The sequence below is a fragment of the Erithacus rubecula genome (assembly GCF_903797595.1).
Source record: "Erithacus rubecula genome assembly, chromosome: 9".
NCBI classification, from domain to species: domain Eukaryota; kingdom Metazoa; phylum Chordata; class Aves; order Passeriformes; family Muscicapidae; genus Erithacus; species Erithacus rubecula.
Genome location: NC_136660.1, coordinates 19753689 through 19776907, shown reverse-complemented (window position 1 = coordinate 19776907; position 23219 = coordinate 19753689). Strand labels below are relative to the sequence as shown.

The window sequence follows — 23219 nt, the reverse complement described above, 5'->3', positions numbered from 1 at the left end:
TACTCTTCATGATGGATGTGTTCCATTTTATATCTGTTCTTTCAGTCAGCACAATATACCAGAAACTTTGTTTTCCTGACCCTGTAAAACCTACAGGAAAGTTGAGTTAAATTTCAATGTGATTTGCCCTAAGTGAAAAAATACAAACCAAGGTCACCTACTCTGCTCCTTCTTTTCACCAGGACAAAGTGATCTGTTTCTGATGGCTAGCTACGGATTTGTGAAAAAAGAAAGTGCTCTTAAAAATGAAAACAAGAGGAAATTTTCTCTTTTGTATAGTAGTGTTTTTGGTTTAATGTTAACAACTACATTTTAAAAGAATTAATTGCTTCTTAGTCTTAAATTTTTAATAAATCCAACTTTTGTTTTAATCAGCAAAGACACGACTAACTCAAGGTTTTACTGTTGATATTTCTAAATATCTGAAGTTGTTGCTTTGGTTTGGTTTTTTTTTTTTTTTCCCATTTATAGCATATGGAAACTGTTTAATAGTAAAAGTGCAACTGAAAAAATTCCTCTGCATAGTTGTCCTTAAAAAAAGTAATACATGCAATTTGTCTAGGTATATTGTCAGTATTTGTAGAAGAGTTTTAAAAATAGCCTGCCTGGCACTGTAGGCATCAGGTTGCAGGACTGATCATGCTAAAAAAAGAAAATTAATTTTACCCTGAAAAATGTATCAATATATAACTTCAGTATTTTGGTGATGGGGAAAAAGAAGGAATGTAGGAAGATTGTTACTGCATTTGAGAGATTTCTTTAAGGAAATACAAATGGTAGGATCTTTCTTTTTTTTTTTAAATTATGTGCTTTGTAAACACTTGTTTACATTCAGAATAGTCCTTGTTGATTTAGTAGGTGTCATCAAATTAATCTGAATCAACATTGAATATGATAAAGACACATGCACAGACAAAATGTGCAGCGTTTTCAGCGCTGTTTATTAACTCGTGTAGGGTGTAGCTGCACCAGGTCAGAAGAGATGATGAGCTTGATAACAGTAACTGGAAGGATGCCAAATGCAATTGTAGACTTCGATACATTCACATTTGTCAAATGCTGTCAGTTCCTTACTGGAAAAAGCAGCTACACATCACCCTGATGTTTTACGTATCTGGCCTATTTCTTCAGACGAGCTTCCCACTTGTGTGCAGACAACTTTGCCCAGAAAGCAGGTGCATCCTGTCTCCGGAGCATGCAAAACCCAAGGATTAGTTAATCCCTCACCACAGGACACAGAGTGTAAAATTTAAATAGAAAATAGGTTATTCCTCCTTCATTGGCACACGAAGCTTTGCTGTACAAAGCACTAGGAAACATTATGTCAGTTTCTAGTGAAACACAGCAAGCTACTGCACGTAAAGGTGCACTCTTTTCGTTTTGGCTTGGTTTTGTTCTACTTTTACCCCGACACCCAAGCTTCTATCACGTAAAGAATGGAAGGAACGAATTTTTTCATATTTTCTGAATGCAGAAACACCCGCAGAGCCTCCGCCTCAGGCGTCGGTGCCTCCCTGCCGGGACGGGCACGGCCCGCGTGTGCGGGAGAGGTCGAATCAAAACAAACATAAGAATAATGAATAAAACAAGTCCACACCATGCAACAAACAGAACTAGCTCGGTGGAAAAGGCGTGTTGAACCGTATAAGCCTCCAAGGCGTGTGTGCAGCGGGGCGTGCTCGGCTCGGGCCGGGCCGGGGCAGGGGCCGCATTTTGCGCGTCCCTCGTTTGTCACAGTGCGCTGAGCAGGGGGCAGCGGCTGGCGCCGGGCACACACAGGTGCCCGCGGCCTCTGCCGGACACCAGTGCCCGGAGGTGCCATGGGGACAGAGGGGCTTTGTCGGGCTCCCTGAGCGTCCCAGGCCTAGCCCTGCCCCTGACAAGGGCAGCGGAGCACAGCCGAGCTGGTGCGAACGTCAGGCGAACGACCTGCGCACCTTTACCGTCACCCGTCCCTCCCGCCGCCCCACGCCCCGTGAGCACCGGGGAACCCACCCCGGCGGCTCCCACGGTCCCCGCCTGGCTCCGCCGCCGCTCCTCCCTCGGCGCCTCCCGCAGCGGCGCGGCCGGCGGGTCCCTCCCATCCAAGATGGCGGAGAGTCTCCCCGAGCATGATCGGATCCTGCAGGAGATCGAGAGCACCGACACGGCCTGCGTGGGACCCACCCTGAGGTGCGGGGCGCGGGGGCCGCGGGGGCCGCGGCGCCGCCAGCGGGCGAAGCTCCCCCGCGCTGCCCGCCCGCCGGCCCGGGGAGCCGCGGCGCGGCCCGGCCGCGCTCTCTGACAGCTGCTCCCCGGGGGCCGCCCGCAGCGCCGCCGGCGGGAGCGGCCGCACCGGGCGCGGAGGGGACGCTCAGCCCCCGGCGCCGCTCCGTGGGGGCCCGGCCGCCGCCCCCCGTGCCGGGCGCTGCGGGGCGGAGGGAAGGGGCCGAGCGGCGCGGGCAGGGAGCGGGGCTGTCACCCGTGCCGGGGCTCGCAGGGAAGGGGGGCCGAGCGGAGACGGCGGCCGTGGCCCGGCTCCGGGCTGGTCGCTCCCTGGCATTGTCTACCGGGGAAGCAGCCGGGCACGGCCCGGCTCCGGCAGGGCTGGAGTGCGGCCCTGGGCCCGGCGCGGGTGGCCGGCCTTGGGGCGCCCGCCGTAACCGGTGCCGCCTGGACACGAGTCAGCTCCCTGGGTGTGCCGGCACCGGGCCGAAACCGTGTCATGGGTGGGTGCTGCGGTGCTCCACTGTGCAGCCTCTAATGATGCGCTCTGAAACCTACTACCCTGGTTAGTTTCCGTGGAAATGTGACAGTGTTTAGAACATTTCTGGTGCCATGACTTCAGTGGTTTGGTTTTCTGCCGTTTTCCTCCGATTCCACGTACTGCCAAATGGCTTAACCTGTGTGTTGAAGACAAGGTTTTGCATAACCTTTCGTCTTAGAGGCGAATGTGGAAGTGCCTTTCACATAGATCTGGGGACATAAGGGCAGGGCCTGTGGAGAGTGAGTTGGGTTGTAAACACAGAGGAAAGGGGATCTTCATCGTGGAGCTTTGCTGGTGCTTCCCCGATTAAAGATGTCTGAAAGAAGTAAAAACGCATAGGCACCAGCCAGGCGGGGGAGAGAGAACTGTAGATTTGAATGTTATCTTTTGAGAAGATACAGTGAGCCCGTGTGCAGAGAACTGGAAAAGGCAGTTTGTGTGGCAGCTTGCTGCAGAGCAATGAGCGTGGTGCTTTTCCTGCAGCGGGAACTGTGCCTGCTGGAGAGCGTGGACAGGGCTGGAATAGGGTGAATGCCAGCTGCACGAGTGAGCGACCCAGTCCAGAGAACTGGTGGAAGAGAACTTTCTGCTGTATGCCACATGGGTCATTTTGCGCATCATAGCAGTTGATTTTGAGGTTGGCTACACGTGTCTGCAGTGGATCCTCCTAAGCTGTGTTGGAGGTGGCAGTCTGGGCATTTATGTGAGGCTGGGGCTGACCAGTCCTCTGAGAGCCCCCATGAGGAGCGTGGTGGGGTTGTCTGGACATCACACAGGAGCTGCTTGCTGGCCCAGGCTGGTCTTGGAGGTCAGCTTGGAGCAAACTGCGCTCTGATCTCCCCTTATGTTCCTTAAACACAGCTGCTGTTGGGAATACAGTGTGGAGATGCTGAAGCTGAGCATCACAAGGAGCCTCACCTGTAAGAGTCTGTGGGCTAAGGCTGACAGAAAGCAGCTGGGATGCTTTCAGACTTGAGTTGTCCCTGGAGGCAGTTTCACCACACTTCACTTAACAAGCCCAGGCAGGTTGAAGCTGATGTCTGCAAAAAACCACAACAAAATATTATTTGCAGTTTCTCCACCATCTTCAGTATAGAGCTTATATCAGAGTAATCTGTAGAAAGGACAGAGTATTTGGCTACACAGCAGAAGAAGGCATCCACAGGTATGGATGGGAAAGGGACTATATGAATCTCTTATCCATATTAAGCATTTAAAATTGCTGATGTTTTTATAAACACTAGAATTTATATTTATTTTTTATCACTGACTTTCCAGTAAGGGAATTTTGCATTGCTGACTTCAAGGATTTTTATGGAAAAAGTGCATGTTGATCTGATTTAACCTGTAATGTTCAATTGCAAATTAAATAAAAAAATGGGGTTGAGAGAGTGGCTACACCTGGCTGAGTGTTTTGAAAGAAGTCCAGCAAACGCCACAGAAATGTGCTTCTACTCCATAAGAACAGCAGTGTTTAAGATCAAAACTTGAGCTGTCTGCTCAGCTCTGTGCTACAATTTGTGAGTTGCTCTGTGAAACTGAAAAGTCTTAAGTCCCACATCAAATTACAAGATCTATTTCAGTGAAAGAAGCATGAATGTAAAATGGGGCATTATTTTCTGCATGAGATCTAGGTTTTACTTGCTAAACAATATGAATCAAAGAAATGAGTAATTCTATGTGCAGTTGCATAAGGCTACAACATGAAGTGATCCATTGATTTCCAGTCACAGAAGCTATTGAAGCCAGTTGTCTCACGTAATGACTGAGATTACATTAATTTCATTATGTCAAGTGCAATATTTTTGTAATCTCTGGTTTGTAATGCTGGGAGAATATTTATAGCATTGCCACATGAAATAAAGTTCCAACATACCTACTTAAATAGCAGAACAAAAGTAGGGATGTGAGGTGAGTGGTTTGGATAAGTAGTATGAGGTAATATTAAATGCTGAAGACTAGGATATGCAAGATCTGACTTATCCTTAATTGTTAATATCAAGGTATTAATGTCTTTCTGGTGCATCCATGCTTCACAAAGGAAGTGCACTTTTTTTCTTGTGGGCCTGAAACACATTTTTCCTCCTGTTTTTATTCAGTGTTTTACTTGCTGGTTGGGTATAGCTGTCCCTGCCAGGGTGCTGTTTCTTACCCTGCTATTAGAGTGGCAGCACTTGTTCTTATGATAGAAAAAACAATATCATTTAATGATGTATAGTAGTTTTGTGTATAATGTACAGGAAAGGAACAACATATAGACTGATCCTGCAGATGATTTTCTACTGCTGAGGTCTACCCATAAAGAGAAGTGTGAAATGCATGTCCTTTATGGGAGGAATCAACATATAGCTGGAGCAGTTGGGATTATTTACTGTTTAGGATAGTTAGCTCCTAAAGGCTGTTCTGCATCTCAAGAAATTAAGAGATTAGATTGGATTAAATTAATTTTCTTTTTAGATTTTAACTGGATGAATTTATTGATTTTAAATTTACTGCTATTTTACTTGCATCTCTAAACTCAGTAACACATGCTGAATCATTATAAATGAAATCTAAGCCAACATGCCTTTCATTCAATAGGCAGACTGTGCATATAGCAAGCCAGGATTATTTTTTTTTCATCAGACTCTGTGAAGCTTTTGTCAGCATATTTTTGGCTTTAATGGCTAACAAAATGAGATTAATGACAAAACTTGTTAAAGGCTCATCACTCTCACCTTTTTATATAACATGTTAATATTGTATAATTCCTGCTGCATACATACTTTTGAGCTTCTTGCAAGGAGAGCTATCACATTTCTAATCTTTAGGAAGGAAATGGTAGAAGACAGAAAGAAAGGCAATTCCCATAATACTCTCAATGACAACAGAAAAATCAGAAAATTAATAACAAAAAACTTAAGGCTCTCACTAAACACTGTGTCTTAACACTTCTTGAATAGTCAGTTGGACATGCAGTGATAACTAGTAAGGCAAATCCTCTTCTTATTTGATGGTTAGATCATGGGTGGTTGAAAAAGGTCGAAGTGGGACTCAACAGAGTAGAAGTTGTTCTGCCAGTGCCCTGTCTACTATAGGTATGAGTCTCTTGGAGTCTGTAGTAATGTGTAGTATTTCAAACCTTTTATAAAAAACAAATGAATTAACTCTTAAACTCTAACTTGGCAATATATTTCATAAGCATATGGTAGATTTTCTCTAAACACTTTATCTTGTGAGCCTTGTGTCACTAAGTCTGCAGTGTTCTGTGTTTCCCATGCACAGCCTGTCAGGGGAGTACCTCCATGCCCACAATCCCTTGACTGAAAAAAATACGAAAGTAATATTAAGTATAAAAACTGCGGGGGATTTGATAATGGAAATTTTGTTGCTAAGGTGAAGTTGATAAGGAGGTCTGCTGATGTATCTATGAGTGGAATGTACTCTGTAGCTTTAACCCACAATCACAGCTTGGAAAGTGCTCCTCAAAAGTCAGTGTAAAAATGCTTTTAATCAAGTTCTCTCTTCCTGAAATCTGTCATCACCAAGCTGTTGCCTGGTAAATATTAGAGCTTCTTCTAGATTGCTCTAAGTTTTGCTGGCCATGAAACTTCTTTGCAGAGTTGTTAGAGAGCCTCCTGTGATGACATTGTGCTGTCCTGTTGTCACTGGCCGCAGCAATCAGACCGTTCAGTTGATGCATTTCTCTCTGATGCTGCAGTATGCTGCAGTCACCTTCCACTGATCTAGGACTGCATTGCACTGGTAAAAGCAGCACTCAGCTGAGACTCAAAGCAAAATCATTTCTGTATAGTGCTGCATTTTTCTCATTAGAGTTTGGAGGTCAGACATCATAAATGAGTTTGGCTGAAGTGTTAGAACCAATTGATAGCTGTTCATTCCGAATTTCTGTCTTTGTGTTGCAGGAAAGCCAAAGGTAAAAGCTGCACTTTAGTAAGGCATCATTATGAAAATAAGCAAGACTATTTTGTCCTTTACTGATCAAGGTCTCTGAGAAAATTCAGAGTTAGAGATATGGAGTGAGAGTCTAATTTTGCTGCTTTTACTGTTGTGGTACACTTTGCAACTGCAGGTGCTTTGCCCAGGCTGGGGTCTGTAATGTGTATTTTGGAGATATTCTTGTATTCATTAAGGGGGCCTGTCCAAAGCAAAATGAGCAGAGTGCTTAAATATTATGTAACTTCAGTTTTACTGAAAGTGTACGTTACAGTTTCAAGCTGGTTTAGTTGATTCTGTGTCTTGAGCATACCAGTTAGTAAGCAGTAACATAGGCACTATGAATGAAATCTCAAAATGTGTGAAGATTTTACAACATTAACACAATTTCAGGAAGGGAAATACTTTTTCTGCCTGTGATCTGTTGGGATTTGTGGTGTGGTTATCCAATAACGAAATGTGGTTGCCTTAATTTTTCTCCTGTGGTCTTATTTGTCTGGCAGGATTGTCTAAAGTATTTTTTTTCATTATTTTGGTTTTGGAGCATGAGCCAGCAATTGACATTTTTGTCTATAGCTTAGTCTTGTTTTAAATATAGAGCAGACATAAGAGAGATTCTGAGATCATCAGCCAGTGCTTTAGATCAGAATTTTAATGGTTCGATCATATATTTTTATTACAAATAGTATGATAATCTTTTACAGAATTGTAAGCTATTGATTTGAAAATCAGTAGACCCTATCTTTATTAATGGTCAGTTTTCAAGCCCTTCTCAGTTTTCAAGTTAATGTGTTTCATTCCTCCTTCCCTTTCAGACAGAAGTTACAAAGTAGCTCCAAAGAACTGGAAATTCCTTGTGTGATAGCTTTGGTCTCTTTTGGATCAGGACTGTGCTTTGATGTATGGTGGTTGTGGTTTAACCCCAGCCAGCAGCCAAGCCCACCTAGCTGCTCATTCACTGCCCCACTTGCAGCATGGGGGAGAGAATCAGAAGGGTAGAAGCTGGAAAACTTGTGGGTTGGGATAAAAACAGTTGAATAAGGGAAGCAAAGGCTGCACACACAAGCAAAGTAAGGAATGAATTCCCTGCATCCCATGGGACAGGCGTTCAGCCATGTCCAGGACAGCAGGACCTCATTGCACCTAGTGGTTACTTTGGAACACAGAATCACAGAATGAAGTTGGTTGGAAAAGGCCTTTGAGATCATTGAGTCCAACCTGTGACCTAACACCACCTCATCAACTAAATAAACTGTGGCACTGAATGCCATGTCCAGTCTTTTTTTTAAATACAGCAGGGACAGTGACTCCACCACCTTGCTGGACAGACGATTCCAGAGCCCAACCACTCTTTCAGTGAAGAATTTTTTCCTGATCTCTAACCAAGATATGCCTTGGCACAGCTTAGGGCTGTGTCCTGTTGTTCTGTCAGCTGCTGCCTGGAGGAAGAGACCAGCCCCCACCTGACTATAACCACCTTTCAGGGAGTTGTAGGTGGTGATAAGGTCTCCCGTGAGTCTCCTTTTCTCCAGGCTGAACAACCCCAGCTCCCTCAGCTGTTCCCTACAGGGTTTGTGTTCTAAGCCCCTCGCCAGCCTTGTTGCCTTCTCTGGATGTGCTCAAGTGTCTCAGCATCCTTCCTAAAGTGAGGGGCCCAGAACTGGACACAGCACTCAAGGTGTGCCCTCACCAGTGCCAAGTACAAAGGAAGAATGACCTCACTGCTCCTGCTGGCCACACCACTCCTGATAGAGGCCAGGATGCCACTGGCCTTCGTGGCCACCAGGGCACGCTGCTGGCTCATGATCAGTTGGCTGTTGACCAGCACCCCCAGGTCCCTTTCTGCCTGGGCACTGTCCAGCCACACTGTCCCCAGCCTATAGCACTACAGGGGGTTGTTGTGGCAAAATTTCATTACTACAAATGTCTCCTCCCTTCCTCCCTGTTCCACCACTTCATGTACTGAGCAGGATGCTCTCTGCTCTGGAATGTCCCTTTGGTCAGTTGGGGTCACCTGTCCTGGCTGTGACTCTCCCCAGCCTCCTCAGCAGTGTGGCAGCACAGAAAGGCCTTGGCTCTGTGTGAACTCTGCTCAGCAATGGCAACAGCATCTCTGAATTATCAGCCCTGTGTGCAGCACAAATCCAAAACACAGCCCCATACCAGCCACTGGGAAGAAATTTAACTCTACCCCAGCCCAAACCAGTACATATATTTATATATCAGTTTATCTTTATTATAATATAGCTAACTTCTGTTTTGTGACTGTGTTGTTATAGAGTAAGGATTGCCTGCTTGCTGTCAACCAGCGTATCCTAAAAAAATAGATGATTACTTGTAGTGTCAGTTGCAGATTTTGTTATTTGTGCAGGATTTGATGGTATTCCAAATATATAAGTTGAAAGACAACAGTCAGATAAAGCATCTGCCTATGTGATATATATTGCTGTGAAGGAGCAATTTTTTTTATTGCTAGTCTATTATTTAGAGTCAAAAGGCACATGAAGAATGTGTTCTGTAGACTGATTAATCTGACATTCAGCAGCAGAACTGCAGTTCTGATTTTTCTGTAGCCTGCTCACATTTGCCTTTGGTAGCAAAGGTGTTTTAGAAGGAACCACTTGCATTGCATCGCCCTGCAAGTTTCAACATATTACTTCTCAAGTTTTTATAAAGCCTGAAACTATTTGCAGGTAATCATATCTGCACTGCATTTTTTTGGTTGTGAAAAAATCTTTAAGTTCAATGCTGATTAAGTTTGTCATGAAATGTGTGTCTGCACATCAGGTTATCTTGATCTTTTAACTGTTCACGCGTCAGCTTCTGACTCAGTTCTTGCAGTGATTTCCAAATGGGCAACTGCCAAGTGAAGCTTTAACCTAGCTAGTAACCTGTATGAATTGTTCTGAAATAGCTCTCTCCAATTTCACAAGCATTAACAAAGAGCTTGAAATTGTCCCAGTGTTTAGGAAACAAGCTTCAAAATACATTAAAGCTTTTAAAATAGGGAGATCATCTGGTGCATCATCATCAGAATGGTGTACTTAATAGATGGTTCATGCAGTTTGTGTCACTGTCTCATTTAAATTCAGCCTTTTCTTCATATGAGCAGCTTATGCTTGTGCACACTTAACATCAGTTAAATTCAGAAAAGCCAGTTTTTATTCCTGTCATCTCTTCATTGACTTGTTCCTCAAGCTGAATTTAGTCAGTCTGGTGACCCAGATTTTGGATATGCCATGTGCATAGGAAGTGCATAATTTTACATCCTTCACAAATGCCAGTCACACCAGTGCTTACTTCCTTGCAGATTCTTTTGGAAAGCCAACAGCATAGCCTGTGCTCCAGCTTGCTTTGTGTGTTACTGAACCATTGATATCTACCTGAGGAACCTTAGCATAATGCAGTTATATAGAAGCTTGGTTTTGACTGGTTAGTACTGGTGTATTTGCAAGTTATGTCATGTTGCATTTTATGTATTATACTACTAAAATGAGCTCATCCAAATTGAAGAGGATTAATATGTCTTAAATAATGCTTTTAAGATAATGCCAGAAAAGGATTTGCAAATAGGAAACTATTTTTATGGGTTGTAGTAAACTATTAAGTACTAACTCATTAAAAAATATGGATCTAGTTTTGCATCAGCATCAAGTAATCACATGAGATTTTATCTTGCTAAAGGGCTTGCTGTGGCTAGTTGTAAAATCTAGCTGTGGCTAGTCTGTCTGGCTATTTTCTGGTGATGGTTGAAATGCCCAAGCTTAATCCCTGTCACCACAGAGCTTGGTATAACAATAGCAGTTCAATTTGACGTTCAGCTTGAGATGCATGAGATGCATTTTCAACAGTGCATCTCTTCTTCATCTTGTACATGTCTGTTACAGAACTACCTGTACTCCTGACAAACTGGGTTCTGTGCAGGAAGGAGTTAATGATCTCTCTTGGACCTTGGCTGAAGCCCATTCCATACCTCAGCCTTTGCCAGTAATAGCAAACTAGTAGGGAACTTAATCACTGATGGAGGAATTAAGAAGGAAGGAAACAGATTTTAGTGTGCATCAGCCTTGGTGGAAAGATGGGATTGGACAAAGAAGGACACTGGGGATTTTTTTTTTTTAATATATCATGAGGAAAGTGTTCAGTTCTAGTAGTGGGATTTTCACTGTGTCTCAGGGAAAGTAATTTGCTTGCAAAATTGCAGTGAGTATGACTTGCAATTCTCCTGTGAATCAAAGTAATACAAAATTAATAAAGTGTGTACTGTCATATATGTACCTGGGGAATACTTTTGAGACATTTCAGCTTCAAAAGGAAATGTTTAAATTATCAAGTTTTGGCACTTTCACTGTTTGCACACTTCCTTAGGCATAGAGTGACTTTGAAGGATTTTTACCCCATTTTTTTCATGGAAGCAATGTTTTCTTACAAGTCTTGTTTTCAGTTAATTTCAACATTAAAATAACATAGCAGATACTGTTTTATACTGTATATTTGTTCTGGTATGTTTTATAAACTTAGGAAGCTGCAAAGAAACAAGCAGATTTTCTTTGTCAAGCAGGTAGAGAACTGGAGTTAGTCAGTTGCATCAACACTTAATGGTTTCCTAACTGAGCGAAACACTCTGAGTTTCAGTTCAGCTTCTGAATTGAAAACAGCGTTTTTTTTAGATTTTTTATTTTCTTCAGTGATACTGGGAGATATGCAAAAAATACACAGCACAGGCTGTTGTTTTACATGAATTAAATACATGATGATTTTTTATGTATAGGCTAGGTGAGCTCATAGAGTTAACAAAAAAGAATAATACAAAATCATTGTAAAATACATGCTTGCATGGTATATGTTTGCAGAGGAGAGTGACACAGCAAAGAGTTGTCTGGTTTGATCTATATTGAGTAGAATACATTCTTAATCCAATTGCTTTTGAGACTTTTTAATTACTGGGTATTTTATTTTATCTGGAACTTCTTAAGTTTCTGAAATAAAGTATTTACATCTCTAGTGTTGATATTCAAAGCCTGTTGAAATAAGTAACTTACACATTGACATTAAATATTCTGTTCTGTTTCTTATGTCTTGTGAAGAGATAGATGAGATTGTTGAAATATGAAATTTATTTTCTTCCAAAACAATTGGTGTATATTTATCTTAAAGATTATGTCTCAAATGCTCTAGATAAAGTTGACAGATTAGCTAGAGGTTGTAATATATGCCAGATTATTTCTGGTACATGTGTAATAGAAATCTCCTCAATTTTTTTAAAATAACTTAGAAGCTCACAATTTGATTTACAGATGAATCCATTGCTCCTAAAATATAACAATTTATGCAACAAACAGTCTCTGGAAATATTAAGGGAAGATAAAAATATTGCTATATAGACTTGAGTTTTCCTACTTCATATTCTATGAAATAACGTAGGTTCCAGCGCCATCCACTTGTATCCGTGTAGGTATATGAAACAGATGGCCAAACTTGGCACTTCATTCCGTGGTGATAGCCAGTACCAGAGCAAGCAAAGCTGCTGTTTCCTTTGCTGCCTTTTTATCTGCTATTTCAACACAAAATTAGGAAAGAAAGCGGTAGCACTGCACTTGTTTTTCAGTTTCTTGCTTCATACATCAGTAAGTCGCACAAAGGCTCAGCAGGAAGAGGCATCTCCTTGGTCAGCAGTGTAAAAACAGGAAGGAGGAAGTCTATTGCAAATCTGGGTGTACTGATTATCAGCTCGTGTTTCTCTGCAGAGGATGTCCATTAACAGCCATCAGCATGATCCATTGCTTATCCAGCATGAACAATGACTGCTCTAGTGCTGCTACTACAGAATAAGGACCCTGCTTATAGGAAGTAATGTTAACTAACAAACTGTACTCGGCCCTTTCCTGCTCATAGAAACAGGATACTATTAGTGAGAACAATTCACAGAAATTGCACATCCAGGAAAAGCAGGCAAGCAAAGCATAACAGCTAAACTAAGATTAATAAAATCTTTTATCTGAATAGGCCATAGCTGAGATCTGTTTTGTTCTGGCATGTAATGTGGGCTTTTTAAATAGAGTGGTGAGGTGTAATTATGAGTAAGAATGGCAGAACTGGAACATAGGTAGCATCTGGCATTGAAAGGCTGTTTAGGTTTTAAGAAATGTGCTTATTACCATAACTGCAATTGAATTACAGGAAACACCTGGACATTATTTTATAAAGCTTTTTAGGGTGTATGCAACCACCTATATGACATTACTCCGTGGAAAAATCCTTACAAAGTTTGCAGATTGTGTAAACAGAAAATATCTTTGTATATTGTAGGACAAAGGAAGTTTCTGCAGTGTTTCCTGTGAAATTGCAGCTCAAATGGAGTGTGTGATACAGTATCATGGTTAGGGATGCCATGGTTATAGTCACAGTGTGACAGGGCTGTTTTAAGGGCAAAGTCTTAATTTGCATTGTCAGTATTTTGTGCTTGCAGTGATCCCACTAAACTCATCATGCAAATTTGAATTGTAATTACTACTTTATTTTAGAATTTTATTGTAAAAATATATTTTGTTTCATTTGGGGATCTTTTTTCAATGAAAGGAAAAATAGGGAGAGCATCTAGGGCGTCACTTCTTGAAGTGTTTGTATGGTAACTAGTTGAGAGCATCTCTAGCACCAGGACAAAATTAGCATTGGGAGTGAGATATGATTTCTAAAAACATTATTATCCATAAGCACGGTTTCTTCATTTGAGAGTTGTTATATCTGTTTGTTCTGTTTAAAATATTACTTTGAAAAATTGAATTAAAAATGCATGTTTGGGGGGATTTTTTTTTATGCCTTCATTTAATTGATCAAAGTAATCAGTAAATATTTTTCCCTCCATGGTGTTTAATTTGTAGCTCTACAAATGAATCTTTTTCTCTTGCTTCCGTTGAAGGTCAGAAGTCGCATGGTCAGACTCACATTCCATGTCAAACTCGTGCAACTGTTGTACAGATACGTGTAATTCCTGTCATTGTCACAGCATTCATGGACTTGTAACTGATTGGCATTTACTGAGTGGTTATCAGTATCCTGAAAGGAATGTGTACATACAGTTTTTTATTGCTTCATATGTCTTGTGTAATCAGGAAATGAAAGACTTTGTGGCAATATAGGCAGGGGTGGGGAAACCTGCAATTCATTCTAGAAATGGGACAGAACAGGATGGGTTGGGGGAGGTGTGAAAATGGTGGAAGGTGACAAGTCATTAATAAGGGGTTTCTCTGTCCTGTAAAAAGATTGCCGTTTTTACTCTTTTTTTTTTCTGGCATGTTTTTTGACTATTTTAAAATAGGTGATCTGTTTTAAAAGTCTCTGCTGCTGCTATTACAAATGATTACTAGAAGGAGAATTGTTCTCTCCAAAAGTTTACGGTAATGCTTTATAAGCTCAGATTTGTATTTCCTGAATATGGATTGCAATTAAAAGTCGAATCATTGCCCATTTAAAAAACCTTCAAGAAATAATAATTTTTAAAACTCCAATGGAATTTGTTAAATATTACTTTTTCTTTATCTAATAGACTGTTCTAGTAATGATTTTCAAGTGAGAGAGTTATCACCTAGCAGGAATTCATATTACCTTATGAATTACTATTTCCTTATGAAAGTATATATATTTTATTTTTAATAAAATAAACTCTTCAAGTTAATTTTTCTGGCCTGAAGCCTGAGTTCCTGAGCAGTTCTTCTCTCCTTCAAAAAGTTACAGCTATTGCTATAGATATGAGACAAAATTACTTCAGTTCCAATTCTGATTATTCTTGCAATCTATTTTTCCATGCTAAAACAAGAAGATTTCAGTAGAAGTTGTACTTAGGTCTGATTATTGGCCTCATCTAGAGGCCATAGGTGTGGAGATAGACTGGAGATAAGGAGGGGAAAAAGCAAATTTGAGGCATTTGCTGAACTTCCAAAAAGTGATTTTGGGCTCTTCAGCTTTTACTCTTAATAGTCTATATGCACTTATGTTGCCTGGCCTTCCAGTGTTCCAGTCAATGTATTAAATTAATTTCTGGGCTTATACAATAATTTTTTTTTTCCATTCTAACTCTCTATTTCCCTTCTTGTTGGTGAAATTGTCATCCTCTTTTACTCCTACAGTTAGTAGGAGTTAGTACAGTTAGGCATTTAAGGACATCTATCTTGATGCCATGCAAAGAAATATTCGTATGAAATGATAGCAGAAATATATTTTTGAAGTGAGATGTAACCATTTGTGAAGATATTTATGATGCTCACTTAGAGTGATAATGTGTATGTATGGAGGCTGTCATTATGGAATAGATCAGACGATTTCAGGATAATTTATTTTGAATATTAATTTTTTTGAAGGGTTGTGTGGAATTCTTGGCTTGAAAAGGTTTCAGATTTTTAACTGAATCTTAGTTCCCTGGAGATAAGCTTTTTTACTTAACTTGATATTTTTGTGCATAGGATGGTGCCCTCTGGTGCTTCAGTGTATTTTTGCATGTAAACACAAAAAGTCATCAGTGAGACCTATTAAATACACATTTTTCATATTGTGTTTCAGTTTTGAAAGTAAAAGTTTTAAGGAAGTTTTTTTACGGTGTAAAGTAAACTAATATTATTGTTTTCAACTGGAAAACGGTTGCATATCTGAAAATCCTCCTTTGTTATTTCTTGAGACCTAAATTCAAATCTGTTTATCCTTGTCATTCTCCCTTCAGCCTATCTGGTAAGAAAGATTGAGGTAAAAATATCCATAAATAAATAAATGTATCCAGTGAACTCAAACATTTTTCTCCTTTAGGTCAGTCTCTGGCTGCTCCTAGTTTATTCTTTTTCCTTTTTCATGTACTTTCTACACTTTTTACCTAGACTGGCATTAATATGACTCATCCAATTTTTGGAATGAGTCAAAAAAACCAAGTCTCTCAGTTTATATGCAGAGTTCTGGGAATATGGACAAATAACCTGCTACATATTACCAGGAAAGTTGTTCAACTCTGCTTATGCTCTTCATGGGTTCCCTGCTTGCCCTGTTCTTTAGGAAGGAAATCAGTACCTGTCCTGCCACTGATTTGCCATACTGGTGGCTAAGTAGTCACTCAAGTTAAATTTCTCTCATTCCAGACTGAAAATTAAGATGATAATGTTCTGTTGGTTTGGGTTTTTGGGTGCCAAAATCAAACATAAACTTTTTTCTCCAACATTTGTGATTTTCTCTCTTTTTTTTTTTTTTTTTTTTTATCCAGTCTGAAGACTCATACCAAGAAAAAAAATTTTCTTGTCAAAATTTCATGATATGATTCAACCACTAGTAGTCTATAGGCTGCTATAGTTGGGCAGATCAGAGGTTGAAAGCAGTTTTAGTAAAAACTGATCATGTCTTTCAGTTTGACACAGTTCAAATTTGTGCTGTATTTCAGACCATCAGTTTCCACTTCAGGGGCTCATAAAGCAAGGGGATCCTTGGGGCTCTTCATTCAGAGGTGTATAAATGTAAACAAAACCTGAAAGAACTGTGTATTGCACATGTAAACATTCCTTTGGTATCCTAGGCACCTATATGCCCCTTTTTATGATATTTCCTACTGCTGGATTTGAAGCAATTTACAGTGAGAGAGATTTTTAGGGTAGACATAATTGCATGTCATTGTCATCTCCTGAAGAAATGGAGCTGGAAAGGTTACTACTTCCTCACTTGCTTTCAAACAGAACTCTGTGTGTTGTAAATTCAGTTAATTTTGTCTTGCAGTTTTAAAGAATTATTTCTAGGATGGTTTTAGAATTTCACGTCTCTCCCATATACTGCACTATTGATGATTTGTCTGCCTGATAATTTAGCTCTCAAAAGTGGAGAATTGTAGTCAGCATCTCTTGCAGTATCATCTGTTGAAATGTATACTTTCACATAATTACTAAGAGGTAGCAATTCTTTATTTAGATAGGTGTAGGTAATCTTAGAAATAAGTGTATGTATGGAAAATGAGCTTCTAATCAGAAATAAGCTCTGATGTTCCCTAACAGGTACATCAGGTGTGTATTGTCTCAGTTGTGTTTTCAGATTTGAGAAAAAGCCTAATTTCTATCCATGGCCAAAGATGGCCTGTTGTACACTTATATTTTCAAAAAGGGTGGTTATAGGCCAGACATTGTTTTGAAGCCCCTGAAATTGCATGTGTAAAGTGTCCTCAGAGGACAGTGTCCTAAGGGAGTCAATAAACCTGTTTATTCATATCCTCACATAGATGAGAAAGTCGTGATGCAAAAAGTGAATTTCTTTTCAATACTCTGATGATTTATTTCTGTGAAGGTGAGCAGTTCTGTCTCAGGGTTTTTTCACTCATGTGCTGTTGAGCGTTGATTTGTTGTTCCCACAAGGTGGAGCTGTTTACTTATGTAATTAACATGGAATTTATACTACTAGTGCATCTTAGGGAGGTCTGTCAAAATACTGGTTTGAATCATAGGTCACAGTTTTAGTAGTATCCTTGCAGAAAAAGGTACAATGTGCAACACAAAATAGTAACTTTTATTTTAAGAAGATAGGGTAATCTTGTGATTAAGGTATTGGGAAAGTATTGCTTCCTTCCCCTTTATTTTCATCAATTATTCCCTGTATTATTTTCAATTAAATATTTTGATAATAACCCTGAGATTAAAAACCAGTACTTTATTATAATTAACTTTAAGCATAAGCGGCCTTAATATTGAGGAAAACATAATCAATACATATTTTTATAACAGTGAAAACTGTATTGCCAATGCTACATTGTATGTACTTCCAGAACTTCTGGCTATGTTTTCTGGAATTTTTTGATAACATTTTAAAGACAAATCCTCTGATTGCAAAAGATCTCTTTTTGTCAGTATTATAAGAGCATGTCTGAAAGTGTTAGCACATATGTGAAATGGATCAAAAGTTTTTAAGGCAGCTGTTGGGTACCCCCAAAACATCATGCAATAACTAAGTCCAAAAACATAATGTATTGCTACTGTCAAAGAAAGTTTGGTGGTACAAATTCAAGTATGGAATTCCTCTTGTACCATCTTTTCACGGTCTCATTCTCATTTTAGTTGTGTTTTCTGCTCTTTTCATTTATGCTTGCATGACATGATTTACAGTTTGGGCACATAGAAGTCGCCAGTCTTTGTGATAATGATGCTCCTTTCTCACTTCTCTTTGAGAACACTGGAAGGAGACCTAAACTTGTAGGCTTCTTACACCCTTAAACAAAAAGCCTAAAGAAAGCAGTAATAAATTGAACTTTCTTTTCTGTGTATGGTTTTTTTTTGTTTGTTTTTTTCTATGCGTTTGGGTTTGTTGGTTGGTTGGTTTGATTTTTTGTTTTGTTTTTTATCATGCAGTGCAGTATAGGTAGTGAGTCCAGCCCAATTTGAGGAGGCTCATGCTTGCCAGATATCCATGAAGGCACTTTAATGCCTCTGGTCCTCCTAATCTTTTTTCTTCTCCAAGAACTCTGCTGGCAGTTGGATGCAGCTTCCAGCATCTCCGACCCTTTCCTTAGCTAAACAGCAGTCATGTAACTGTAATGTGTATTTTGGATTGCTACCACATCAGTCATTGAACCTTTTTCTCATCCCTTCCCCATTTCTCTGCAGGTGACAGTGTTATGGTGCACTTGCCCCTGTGGCTTCTCATGCAGAGTGTCAGGCTGCCTGATGAGATCTCACTCAAAGCCAGCTGTGTCCTGCACTTTTCTGTCCTCCCAGGCCAGGATGCTGTTTCTTCCTTCAGCCAGTACTGGATTCTGCATGTAGATATTTCCCCTGGTGATGCAGGTCTCTTGTGACACACATTTGCTCCCTCCAGCCATCATGTGGTGGTAGAAATGGTGAGGGGTGAACTACCTTATGGTCAACAATCTTATTTTTCCCCTGGTGCACTTTAGAGGAAAGAACCTGCTTTCATTACCACAGACTTATTTTCCTATCATAAGCAAAAGTGGGTATTCTTGGAAAATTTTATTCAATAGATTTTTCTGCTGAAAAAGTATCTATAAAAAGCAGAATATAAGGAATTGGCTTTCTTCCTTCAACATGTAGGACATCATTTTGCCTTTGTTCTGTCACTTAAGTTCAGTTGCTTTTCTGAATATATTGTAAGAGGTCTAAAGAAACTCAAAAAGTATAAATAATCTTATTACAAGACTCTCTTCAATCTCTTCTGCATCCTTTTCCTCATTGAAAGGTCATGTTCCTGTCAGACACTCAGCGATAGGTTTGTTGTGCTGATGGTGAGCTCGAATCTCAGCAAAGCCCAGATGTCTGGTTAGAAAATAGAATCTTGAAGAATATGGGAAATCATACTTCTCCAGGAAGACTGGGAGGGAAGTACTTCTTGCTACTCAAGAGTTTTAGAGACTTGGACTCATGGTTGCCTGGGTGTTGAACTTAAGACTGTAATTCTGCAAGTAACACTGAAACTCTTGGAATTTCAGCCTTTTCTTTTCCTCATGTTAACATTTTTAAATTTTTCATTTTTCTAAATAATATTCTCCTTAGAAATATCTGGAGAAAACTTTATAATTGTGAAAGGAAATTAGAGGCTAAAAAAGCAATTTAAAGGTTTTTTGATCAGTTGTTTTTTAACACTTGTAGTTTGCAGTACAAACATGTTTGTATATGTATGATTAAATCATCCTTGTATTGCTGTTCTCGTTCTCTGTGAAAAGCTACTTCAAAACTTCCAGTCCTTGCTATTGTTGCTGTATGAAATTATTAACCAGTTTTTGGAACTGTCTGTGCCTTGCCTTTGTTGGGAGACTTCATACCTTTGTTTTTGGTACCGCTCTGTGTAAAACCTCTTTTCTTGCTTACTCTGCCAAAGTCTAAAGCTTTAAATTGCCCTGCACCTCCTTTGCTCCTTCTCATGTTTGAGCATTTTTCCATGCAGATTTCTGTTTCTGATGCTGCTTAAGAAACTACACCAGTAATTTCTCCCATGTTTCCTGCTGGCATTTTCTAAGTGAGCTAGTCAACAATTAGTAAAATAAGCAAGAAGATCTGATTCTAGCCCTTCCTAATAGTTAGGTGCCACGGAGGAGGCAGCCTTAGGTGTATGCATGTCATGGATTTTTGCCCTGGGAGTTGTTGGGCTTGGGCAGGAGGGGATGGAGCTTTGGGGATTGCCTTTGCCAGGGGTCCGGCTGCAGCCGCACAATGCTCCGGTCATTGTGGCTGGAGGCATCCAACCCTGATTTAGTTGGATAACTCTGCTGTTAGGAATACCAGGAAAGCAGATTTGTATGTTTGCACTTCTTTATATTTAGCAAAGAGTGGAATTTGATGGAAAACTGATCCATGCTATTTGAGGTGGTTGGAGAAACTGATTCTTTTGTACCCATATTTGAGCATTAGGGCATAAATAACAGACCAGTGAGGCTCAGGTCAACCATGATGTAACTGGTTAAGCACCTGGATTAATGCCATAAGGGCTGGGTTTTGTGCCATCAGTTCTCAATTTTGTGCCTTTTTTTTTTTTTTAATCCTATTTTGATGGAGTGGATCCACCAAAGGATGCCACTAACATCAAGTTTGCTTGCTTTTGTTCTCTTGTTAAGAAAGATAGGTTTCAATAAAGATTGTTGTATACATGCTATTTTCAACTGGGGGAAAAAGTAAACTTTTATTTTCTTATTTGTATTTGACAGGTCTGTATATGATGACCAACCAAATGCACATCAGAAGTTTATGGAAAAACTTGATGCCTGCATACGTAACCATGACAGGGAGATAGAAAAGATGTGCAATTTTCACCATCAGGGCTTTGTGGATGCTATTACAGAACTTCTTAAAGTTAGGGCTGATGCAGAAAAACTAAAGGTAAGGAAAAAGTTTCTCAGGGTTTCATATGTTATTGTCTTAGAATTTAAAAGAAGGAGGTGGACTCTCTACTGGAGATTTATTTAGTGTTTATCACATGTATTCTGATGTTTGCAGCAATTTTTTAGAAGTGAATTGAACAGGATTTGTAATTAGAGCCATGTTGCCTGATACAGTAATTTATATTTACAAAGCTGAATAATTTATTACATCTCATTTTGATTTTTTTAATTTATGTTTTCAGAAAATGCTACCAAATTATTTTGCCTTTTTTTAAAGGCTTTCTCAGAAGGTGAAGGACAACAAATGATAAACACAGTGTTTCTTAAATAGGTCTTTTCCCAATCATGTGTTTATATGTCAGACCTTAGAAGAATTGAAAGTCCTTATTAGAAAACTAAAAATACTACAATTATGCATGGAAAAACTCCCTGTTCTTTACTTTGTAATGAGCAGGAGAGTAGGTGATGTTAGTAGTTTTCATGAGATATGAGAACCAAGATTTCCTCACAGATCAGAATGCAGAATAGTGAATTATGAGATCCGTCCCTTTTAGCTCTCCTTACACTTTTGAGAGCAAAATATGCACACCAGACAGAATGAGCATAGTTCATCAGAGGTTATGATTAGAAGACCATTATATAAAGGATATTCAGATAACAAGAGACCAAATACAGCATCAATGAGGTCATTGAGCATCTTTGTTCAGAAATTAATGAGATTTTTAATAAACTAGAATGTGCTTCCTTATTATGATGACCTAATGAGTCACTTACTATGTGGGAAAATCTGAGGTTGAGCTTTGCCTGCACCTGCAGCATTAAAATGTTGCTGTGGTTTGGAGATTTCCACGTTTGATGTTAATCAACCACCCAGTGTTTGCATTCAGCAAAGTATGAATGTTTAATTACCATAAAATGCAATCACCATTTCTTACAGACAATGAATGGCCCATAGAGCTCATTGAGGTTATCAAAAAGGGACCAGTGGTCAATTGGGTCAATGATTTGAATTGTTTGACAGACCTACAGAAACAAGGAAAGTTCAAAAATCCCAAGTAAATTTGAGAAGTTTGCCACAGAATCTGTTAGAAAGAACTGTCATAAGTAATTGAATTTAACAAAAGCCCTTTGCGATCAAAAGTTCAAGTTCAAGCTGTAGAGTTAATTTGAATTTGCATTTCTTTGTTCTAAGTTTCTCAGGAAGCATGATCTGATTACAAGGGTGAGCAGTCACATCAGGGCAATATATGCATATTTGTCTAACAAAGGTGAAATTATTTTTAAGGTCCAAGTTACTGATACCAACCGAAGGCTTCAGGATGCTGGGAAAGAGGTGAGAAAATGGTGCTTCCTATATGGACTTTATGAATATTTGTGGCAAAATAAATTTATGTGCATAATTTAAGTGTGATTTTCTTTCCTTATTTTTTCTAAAAAAATAACCTTTAAGGTGATAGCCCAAACAGAGGAAATCATCCGATGCAGAGTTCAGCAGCGGAATATTACAACAGTTGTGGAAAAACTACAGTTGTGTCTTCCAGGTGAGTGACCTGTAGCTAAATACAATGGCAAGTTAAATAAAGTAAGTCACAATAGCCAAAAAGAAAAGTTTTCCATATTTTCTAAGTTCTGATCCTGTACCATCCAGTTTAACAAAAAAATGAATAGGTTTTAAGAAGATGTCAACATGTATGTTCTATGTCTTTTGCAATATTTGACACAGAGCAATTGTGACAATGTCAGAAGACAGTGAGACATTTAAATGGCACAAACAATGTAGCCACATACAGCTTTGAATGAACCAATATTTTTAATATGGTAAACAATTAATTTGTTGCTTGAAAGGGTGGGTTTTAGTGTTTGAATACTGGGGAAAATACTAATGATGCTCTTTCAGCCTTGTACGTTTAGCTGTGTGTCACTGCAGGTGTTTTGCAATAAAACAAAGGGGCTCTAAAGTTTCAGGAAGATAATGTTGTAGGATTGCACACAGCTTCATAAGGGTTTTATCCTGTTTGTCATATTGGTGTACAGTAGATTTGAGAATTTTCTTTGTGAAGTCTTGTTGACGTGTTCTGGATACAGTAGGTGGTACTGTTGCCTTTTGATGGAGATGGGCCACGGACTGGTAATGCAGATCAGGTTGTGGCATGTAGTAAGTGAATGAATATGCTTGATATGTATAGTGTTGACTGCTTGTTAATCTTAATTCTTTTTAATTTAAAAGCTGTTAAGAGTCCTGTTGTTTTTTTCTTTTTTTATCTGCATTCTAGAATATTTTTTTGCTAGTTTTATCACATTTATGCTACAGTAGGAATTAAATAAGGTAAATATAGCACATCGTTTTCTATTTCTAGTTTTGTCCTTTACAGTACGTATTTTCCTCTTTTATTAACTAAAGCCACAATAAGACTCACAAGTTAATCTGCTTGCTTTTATGCAGTGCTGGAAATGTACAGCAAACTAAAAGAACAGATGAGTGTAAAAAGGTGAGTAAACTTATTTCTGTGAGAAAAAATGTAACATTTGTAAGTCGACAGAATAGCAAATATTTATGTAGACAAGTAAGTGTTCTTAGTCTGTAGCTTGGTATATGTGTAGTCTTTGTTTTCTAATACTGGTCTGTATTTCAAGAATATTTGAAAATGTTGCATTGAAGAACTTCTAGGACCTTGGCGATTGCCATGTAAAATAATGCTT

General features: G+C 39.5%; 1 protein-coding gene across 9 annotated transcripts in view; it reads left to right on the top strand.

The window, feature by feature from the left end:
* Window positions 1–23219, top strand: part of EXOC6 (exocyst complex component 6) — an 85557-nt gene that overhangs the window by 260 nt on the left and 62078 nt on the right. For 5 of the 9 annotated variants that reach the window (XM_079312399.1, XM_079312397.1, XM_079312395.1 and 2 more), the window contains exons 2-5: window positions 20346–20517; window positions 21805–21852; window positions 21970–22060; window positions 22963–23008. In XM_079312399.1, coding sequence (XP_079168525.1) covers window positions 20346–20517; window positions 21805–21852; window positions 21970–22060; window positions 22963–23008 — 357 coding nt within the window. Of the gene's footprint in view, window positions 1–2016; window positions 2173–20345; window positions 20518–21804; window positions 21853–21969; window positions 22061–22962; window positions 23009–23219 lie in introns of those variants that run through there. The other 4 variants (XM_079312398.1, XM_079312396.1, XM_079312401.1 and 1 more) reach the window with 2 other exon arrangements.